Below are 9,475 nucleotides of genomic sequence, written 5' to 3'. Positions count from 1 at the left end.
CAAGAGGCCATTAAGCAGTGGGTATACACGTGGTAGTTCGTGTTGAGAGCTTTGTATCTACATCTGTCATCGACATCTCTACATTTGTAAGTAACTCTTGCATCAGTGTAGCAAAACACGTAACCTGCTTATTATTTATGAATTGATAGCAGGGAATAATACCATAATGTTCACCTGAAGCACCCAATAATGAATACATGTAATTTGTAACTAAGGAATATCAAAGTGGTACAGCTCCAGCCATGATCTTGCCAGAGCTTTGACTGAATTATCTCTAAAAGTATTTCACTCACTTATCACACACTTCATAAAGGAGAAAGATTAAACCTTAAACAACACTGCTTTAAGATTCATGACAAAAATAACACATTTCATCATTGTGCAAAAGTTGAAACGTAACGAGGCATGGTAGATGGGACGTGACCAATCAGAGGTGCCAGATGAAGGGAAATTTCTTTGTTTTAGAAAAATTTTGACTATGACGGAAGATAAATCGCTAAAAGGAAAATTATGGAGAGAAATATTAGCTTTTACGTTTTTTGCCCCTGAATGTGAATAAATAATTTCGTGTTTTGACCCTGAATATGTATAAATAATTTAGTGTTTTGTATGATCTTAATTCCTAAACGTAAGAAATAAGAAAGTTCTAGGTTGAAAAGGGAAATTTTAGCTTGTATGCAGGGAAATATTGGCTAGTCGATCTGGCAGCTCTGTGACCAATGGCAGTTGCTAGTTGATATTCTTGTGGCTTGCTGGTGTTCGTGACCGTGAGGCGTGAGACGCTGCTATCACTTCCTCCATGTGCGTAATTCACCTCGGTCGCCTGCAGGTCACCCAGCCAGTCTTCCCCATTACGGAGCGAGCTCAGAGCTCAAAGACCGATCGTCGGGTAGGACTGAAACCACATCAACACACAACACACACCGGGAAAGCGAGGCCACAACCCCTCGAGTTACATCCCGAACCTATTAACTGCTAGGTGAACAGGGACCACACATTAAGAGGCTTGCCCATTTGCCTCGCCGCTTACCGGGACTCGAACCGGCCCTCTCGATTGTGAGTCGAGCGTGCTAACCACCACACTACGCGGTGTCAGGTGATGGGTGTCATTCCTAATAACTGCGACAGTGTACGATTTTCGAGGCCTGGGACAAACTCATCTTTCGTGGGGATTGATAAAAGTGTAGAACAGAAGCTTCACGACGCCCAGAATGAACAGAGAAGTGTTGTGGCCAATGATTTCCTTCAGAGCTACAACATTCACGTGATAGATAGGACAGAAAGTTTATAGCACTCAGAAAATTTAAAGAGCAGTGTTGTTATAAGTGAGATTAGCCCCTACGATCCGGGTGGCGGGGATTCCCGCCCGGGCGACAGAGTCCGGGTGGCGGGGATTCCCGCTCGGGCGACAGAGTCCGGGTGGCGGGGATTCCCGCTTTGGCTATTTTTGTGGCTAGTTGGGCGATTATCGCCGCGAATTTGCTACCCTGCCTTAGATCTCGCCCCATACACTTGACACACTGCATACTCAGTACCTCCCGCGCCACTATCATGGATAGACGTGAAAAGAAAGAAAACCCCGCGTTCGTTTCGCTGCCCGCTTCTGCCCCGCCTGCCATCCCCCGATGCCTGTCCGTCTACCTCAACCCCTCTCGCTTCCTCGCGACCTATAAGAGGTAATATTAGCTTATCTGACTCTGCCATAGATCAAGAGTTAGATGTCACTGTGTCCCCACTTTCCAGTGATGCCGAGGTGAGTGATGACGACGCATCACAGACAGAGTACGTCATGAGTGATGATGGCAGCGAAGTTTCTGTCTATGTGTACCTTTTGCGTCTGCAGCATCATTTCATATAGTGAAAACACGAACAAAATATATAAACTCTGAAAATGTATAGAAAAAAGAACTAGCATTTATATTTATTATATAGAAAATAAGTGTGACAGTGACACATTATTATATAAGTGTAAATATTATTATGTTATTTTAGTGTACGAGTGTTTTTTTCTGTTTGTGCCTTTGTGCCTTACAGAGTAAACAGTGTAAATAATTATCATTATGTTATTGTAGTGTAAGAGTGTTTATTTATTATTACGGCTAGAAAATGAGTGAATGACAGTGACACTTTTTTATATTGAAAATACGAAAAAATATATATAAACTCTGAAAATGTATAGAAAAAAAAAGAACTAGTATTTATTATAACTTTATTTATTTTGTGTAACTCCCACACTCCACTGTAGGGCATAAATCCACTCTGGTTTGGTATGTGAACCACATATCTGGGGCTGCGGGATGGGGCGGGGCAGTTGTGTCATCCATAGATGGCGGCTCAAGGCGGAGCAGTGGCCCAAGCCAGCCCACCCGCGCGAACACCTCACCGATTTAGGCCCGCGACCATGACCACTTCCACTCGTCATATCTCATCAACTAGAGCATATACAGAGCTGAGTGAGATGTCATCTTGAGGAGTGAAAACAGGTGATTTCTCGGATAATCAGCAAAATCGCCCGGACTGAGAGAGCGACTGTGGGAGATGGGCCCGGGCAGGGTGAGAGTTTTTGACGCTACCACCCGGATCGGAGGGGTTAGAAATGCAAGACAGGAGAATCTCTGAATATCAACAAGTATCATTCCTCGCTCACGACCTTACAAAGAAACACCATAGTGGACGCATCTCACTACTTCCAATAGGCTTTACTTGAAATGGTACGGGGTTTTTGAGGTGGTGAGGTAATCCTACTGATAAATTAACAAGATTTCCACATAGTAAAAAGGACAATCCCCCCTTGAAAAATCAGTTAATCATCTTTGTGATTGTGTGGCCTTTAAAAATAACTGGGATGAGAGATGCAAAGCGTTTCTGAACATTGGTGTCGTCACTGTCGTGTCAGATCGCTGCTCCAGTCAAATTTGCTCCCGGGAACGATATTGACGAAAATCAACATCTGCATAGAGTTATATTGGCAAATTAGTATTACTGTGCTGTCCGTGAAATATGTTAGGATAGAAATGACAAGAAAACAAGAATAATGAGAGATAACAGCTAGGACCAAAACTTACTACATGTGAGTACTAAGTCAACACCTGTAGCACCATCACCACTTCATATACAGTCATGCCGCCTTGACCAAGTGATTGTTAAAACAAGGTGTTTGGACCTGTTTCACCACAGCAGACACCACACACCACAACCAAGCCCAGCAAGGTGAAGAGTTATGCAAGGCTCAAGTAAGCAATATATATAGTAATGTTACATTCTGATAAGCAGCTCTGTATTGAGTTATGTTGGTTGTCATTTCGACTCATTTGTCAAGTGTGTAGGCTACCAGTATCAGCCTATCAGGCATGAATTAAAGTTAAACCAAGAAAACTGCATTTTTTTTCCATGAAAAACCATTATATATATATATATATATATATATATATATATATATATATATATATATATATATATATATATATATATATATATATACTGGTTAACATTATTCTGTCATTAACACCCAGAGTAGTTTAAATCTCTATGGAATAATAAGGTGGGTTCACACGTGTCAATATGCGACTGAAATTGCAAGTCGCTGGAAATATCAAGAGCAATTCTAGTCGGAATACGTTCACACATAAAGACTGGAAAGTATCGGCTAGTTGGCTAATTGGGGGTAAGTGAACGTAAACACCTCAGCTACTCGACAAAATGTCTTCCTCCGGTGACGATGACGATTGCGATGGAATTATCGTAAGTATTCAATCCTCACCTCCAACAACACCCTGCATAGAGGAAAACAGTTCTTGCAGAAGGGCAGCTATATCATCGAACGTCGATTTGCGTAAGCTTTTTTTGCTGTATGTATAAGGCGGGTTGACACGTGTCAATATGCGACTGAAATTGCAAGTCGCTAGAAGTATCGACAGATCCATTCTAGTCGCAACACGTTCACACATAGCGACTGGGATGTATCGGCTGGTTGACGGGAAGTGAATGTAAACAAACAGCTACCCAACAAAATGTCTTCCTCCGGTGACTCAAATTAAATCCTCAGAAGTATTCAGTCCTCGCCTCAAGCAACACCCTGCATGAAGGGAAGCATTTCTTGAGTGGCAGCGATCTCATCGAACGTTAATTTGCGTAAACTTTTCTTTATATAATTAATTTTTAGTGTTCCAGATGTGCTCTTTTTCCTCACCAACTCCAACATTTTCTTCCTTACATTTTCAAGCCTTTGTCCGTGACGTCACAAAGTCTCAAATTGACTGAACAAGACCAATATGTCGGTCTTGTTTTGTGACTAGTTTTTCAATCGCTAGGCACCGATATTCAGTGGGAAACTCGCCTGCACTTTCAGTCGCATATTGACACTTGTGAACCCGCCTTAGTTCATTTCCAAGGTCCCAGATGTGCTGTTTTTCCCTCACCAGCTCCATCTTTTCTACATCTGATGGACATAACATTTTAAAACCTTTATGTGATATCACAACGTAAACAAAGTCGCAAATCGACTGAACAAGACCAACATGGTCGACTTGCAATTTAAGCCGCATATTGACACGTGTGAACCCGTCTTTAAACCCTTCTTTAATTCTGGAATATTCTTTGGGTTTGGAACTTTGTTTTTTACCTTTAGCAAGAATTCCTTTCTTGATTTTTTACAATATTTTTTCATTCACTTTATTTATTTGTTTATCTATTATTAATGATATTATTTATTTATTATTGTTATTATTATTTATTTTTCTTTACCGTCTCCAAGCCATGACGTCTCCTTGAGGTAGCGCCCAGACACAAACACAAAGGCTCATCGTACAAGGTTTACTGCAACAAATGTACCTACATTTAGGTACGTACACACACAGGAAGCTAATACAGAGGTGCATTTACACATGACGTACAAAATTAGTACAAATGTCAAACAACTGTGTCTACCAGTCCGCCCTCGGAACACTCAACTCCTACACCTGCTCCTCCTCGTCCTTCTGCTCTTCCTCCTCGTGGTGTAATAAATAAAAAGGGAAGTTTCAACGTTAAGTACAAGTCAAAACACAGTGCTAACTCCTATACGGTGTGAGGAGGAAGGACCCTCATTGCGTCACCGGCCTCCAGAATCTGTAGAGGAATCGAGGTTGAGTGAACGTAACCACTCTTCTCTTCCACCACCCGCACATCCCTCCCACTTGCCCTACATTTCCTCGGCTACCCCATAAAGCTGCCGCGAGTCAATAGCTTCACGTCACGCAGGAATGGCCGCCAGGTGCCGCCCTCAACACCAGTAGCATAGCATGGCGGCCAGGGGAAGCGTCACGCCTAGCTGTGTACAAAATCATCTCGCGGGTCGGGTCTCCTTGCCTTCTTTCGGCCGCCTGTCTCCGCGTTGCTTTGTCCTTGCACCGCGGCCTTCATAGCGCTCTGATGCATGCTTGGATGGATGGAAGGTTTATATTATGTTGTGGATTGTCTAGTGCAGCCATGTTTTTATTTGATTTTTTTCTTGTTCATGTTTTATTACATTTTTTTTTCTTTGTATTTTCTTGATAGTGACAGCACCATTATTTTTTTTTCTTTTCTCGTTTTTTTCGTCTATTTCTTTTATTCTTTCTTTCTATCTTTTTTCCTTCTATTTTTTTTTCTTTGTCTTCTTCTTTTCTTCTTCTTCTTCTTCTTCTTCTTCTTCTTCTTCTTTTTCTTTTTCTTCTTTTCTTTTTCTTTTTTCTCTTCTTCTTCTTCTTTTCTTCTTCCTCGATGTTGTATATTTCTTCGTACGTAGATCCTCCTCCTCCTCCTCACACACACCCTCAAAAGTCCGAAGCAGCTTCTTTTGTTCTTCCTTTGCATTCCTTTACTATGTGCCGCCAAAAGATCTGCTCTATCTTTGAGTTCTTTTATGTTCCTCAAGTGACTTCAAGGAGCGTGCAGATGACCTCGTACGTCAATATAGCGACCTGTGACCTTTCCCCTCTCCCTCTCTCCTCTCCCTCCCTCTCTCCCCTCGTGTTGGCGCGTCACCATGGCAACGGTGACCTCTGAGGAGATAAAGGTGGTGAGTGGAGGTGGTGTGTGAGGGGAAAGAATAGGACATGTTTCTTATTGGTGGTTTCAGTTCATGGTTCCAGTGATATTGTTCGTTCAAGGGGTTGTGGAGAGAGAGAGAGAGAGAGAGAGAGAGAGAGAGAGAGAGAGAGAGAGAGAGAGAGAGAGAGGGAATTCTTATTGTGTAGATAGCCAGTGCAGTCATCCATTTAGTCACTCTCTTTATAATGACAATAATGATAAGAAAATGATAAGTAATGATGATGATAAAAACAATAATTTCAGGATTTACTTCTACGCGCTATAATTTGATAAGGGAATAAATAAGTTAATAGATATGGAAGTTTTATAATTATGAAGGACCGAGATAAAGTGTCTACTTGTTTTAGTGTTTCTTTGTTTGCTTGTATGTATGTTTGTTGAATTTGACTTAGAAAGAAGATTCCATGGCCGCCAGAATTTACGCACACACACACCATTTTTTCCTACTTTTCTTCTGTTCATTGTCCATAACTTCTTTTTACATGTAAGAAAATAAGTGATATGGATTTCTACAAGCACCGGAACCATCCTTTTCCATCTACAGGTTAACACAGGTAGCTACAAGGCTCACTGCTAAGGTATACCTGTGTTGTTTGCTTGTTAGCTGCATTGGTATCGCCGTTCGTGTCTTGCTTCTACAGGTACTGGCTTCCCTTGCATAGTGTTAGCTAGCGACAATCAACACCGGGTCTGGTTCTCCTTTACAAGCCATTAATCACCTGCTGGTACTGTACCAGGTCCACGGTCCACCTTTCGTCCCACAAGTACTAGTATATGTTTGCTAGTACTAGATATGTTGTACTACTGGAGGTAAACTGGGTGTGTTCTCTTCACTAGTGTTCGTCTAGATCCTCGTATCCTCCCATTTGTTCACCACCACTACTGGTTGTCTCTACTAGGTGTGACATGCGGGTACTAGTGTAGGAATACTAGATGTGTTGCCCTCTGTTGTTACCCTACGCAAGGCTCATTTATTTGATGCACTGTTAAGGACCTTGTTTGGTGTTGTGTTCTACCGGGACGATCACTTGTTTTCACTTTCAAATGGTATGATCTGTTTATTCTTAACTAATGGTTTATTGGCTTTTTATTCTTTTTTTATTTTACCCTTTTAATTTTTTCTTCGATTGTTTTGCAATTAATCTATTCTTCTATTGTTCGTTCTTTTTTTTCTCTTGTTTTCCTTCTTTCTTTTTTTTTCTCTCTTCCTCTCTTGATTCTCTTTCTTTTCTTTTTTCACGACTTTTCTGTCTTCCTTCTTTTTGTTTTCCTTCCTATCCATTGCTTCTCTAATTCGTTTCCTTTTCTTCTCTTCTTTACTACCTTCTACAATCACCATCACTACACCATGCACCTGTCCTCCTCTACACCAACACAAGCACACAGGTAACTTGCCATAAGTACACACCAGCACTATGTATCCCCAACAGGTACACACACTACAGTATCATCAACAGGTTACAGTCAAGAGTGTCCATTCCTTCCTCTCTGTACCAGTAATGACTTAAGTTCGGATTTGCTTTCTCAACTGCTGTGTTTTCCCTTCAGGTCTAATTTCAAATCCTAAAGAAATAGTCAACCAGGTTCGTGTGAGTGTTTCTTTTCTAGTTGGTGAAGCGGAATACTTGTCAAACTATCAGTGTAGTATAAAAATAATAACGATAAAAAAAGCATTCTCGATAAATCCGCTGTCGTGATTGTTGTGTATGAGTAGACCATTTTAACCCCTTCAGTACCACAACACGTTTCCATATTCATTGTGGTCACTATTTGGTGATTTTAAACAGGTTCAGAAACTCATGTGGGGATTAAGATGTGAAGACTGTGGCCTTCAATCTTCTGACCTCCAAAAACCCTTCCTATTGTCAATAAAATCGTCTAATAGTACACAAATCTCAAGATAAAATGTATCCCAGTACTGAAAGGGTTAATAGGTTCTCGTGGGTGTTATTTTTCAGTTGATGTGACTGGAACCTTATTAAACACTTGCTGCCTTCATGAATACACCCTTTGGAAATTGTATTTCATCCTCAAAAACTGCTGTTACCTTCATTAGAGTCTGTTCAAATTGTCGAAATAAAAGAAGAGGGATGGGGGAGGGAGGTGGAACGTTTCAAAAAATGCACTAATTAACTTTTCTTTCTACAGATATGCCACCTGCTCCTCACCGTCCATGGATACCTGAAGGGGCAGCAGCACTCTCCACAGGTTACCCACTAACAGGAGCACCAGAGCACTTTCCACTGGTTAGTTAGGTATGACATCTCACTCTAACAAGGTAACGGTGTCAATTATTTCCTCCGTTTTTTGCAAGAGCACCATATTTCAATATTTTTTATGACTTCTACTATAGTTTTTTTTTTTCTATCTAGGTTCGTGCAGTTCGGCTTTTTTTCTTTTTCTCTTTATATTTGGTTCATATTTTCCTCAATTGTGCTATTAATCTTTTATCTCTCGACACTGCTTTGAGTTTCGAGTTAAAACAGCAATGTATTCCCTATTTGCATAAGCGTTTTCTCCCTTTCCTCTTAATATTTTGCACTGCGCTCTCTAGTCTTGCTTTTCTAGATCTCTCATCCTTGTGGCTCTGCGTTAAGTGTCATAGTAACAGCACTTTTTTTTCTTTTTTTGAGTTTCGATTGTCATAATAACACGTTTACTATTAACACATTCTCCATCGTATATTCCGCAGCTTTACAATATACACACACATCTGTTTCTTTACGGTACTTTTATTTTGAGTTTCATCTGTCCTAATAACACATTCACTACTATAATACAGGTCCTTTCTTTCTTTTCTCACATTCTGCATTGTATCTTCCATAGTTTTACAATACACTCGCATGTGTTTCCCTGCGTCAGTTGTGAATGTTATAGTCATGTCACTTGGACAGGTGTGGGCAACGAACACTATTAACAACACAACACCGGAACTCCTGCTCAGATCACTCCTTGAGGCTTTGTGGGTTTGCAGAGTCGTGGGTCTGGGGCATAGGTTGAGCGTGGGCTGAGTATGGGCATCGTTGTAGGCTAGGTGTGGGCTGGACGTGGGTTTACTGTGAGCTGGGCATGGGTTGAGTATAGGCTTGATCGTGGGTTGGGCGTGGGCTGAGTGTGGGCTGGACATGGGCTGAGTGAGGGCGGGATCAGTCCATTCCCAGCGGGGGTTTGATATCCATGATAATCGGTTTGCCGGTCTGGTGGTGATGATGGTGGTGGTGGTGTGAGGGGACATGGGCGTGCATGGGTGGAATGGGCGTGACGGAGGGCGGGTGATACTGCTGCACGCCGCCCATGCCCCCGACGCCGCCCACCTCAAGCTTCTCCTTATTGTGGAGTTCGTCTCTCTTCTTCATCTGCTTCCTCTCCTTCGCCCGACGATTTTGAAACCAGATTTTGACCTGTC

At 41.7% G+C, this 9,475-nt stretch overlaps 1 protein-coding gene across 2 annotated transcripts in view; it reads right to left on the bottom strand.

Moving 5' to 3' along the window:
• Positions 1-5,631: 5,631 nt before the first annotated feature.
• The window catches only part of LOC123511671 (homeobox protein CDX-1-like), a 40,469-nt gene continuing 36,625 nt past the window's right edge, over positions 5,632-9,475 (bottom strand). For both annotated transcript variants that reach the window (XM_045267721.1, XM_045267722.1), the window contains one exon: positions 5,632-9,470. In XM_045267721.1, the coding sequence (XP_045123656.1) occupies positions 9,216-9,470 (255 nt within the window). In that variant the 3' untranslated portion in view covers positions 5,632-9,215. The remainder of the gene's footprint in view (positions 9,471-9,475) is intronic.

This window comes from Portunus trituberculatus, chromosome 31 (genome assembly GCF_017591435.1).
Source record: "Portunus trituberculatus isolate SZX2019 chromosome 31, ASM1759143v1, whole genome shotgun sequence".
NCBI lineage: Eukaryota > Metazoa > Arthropoda > Malacostraca > Decapoda > Portunidae > Portunus > Portunus trituberculatus.
The sequence above is the reverse complement of the archived record's forward strand: the minus strand, read 5'-3'. Positions and strand labels throughout refer to the sequence as shown.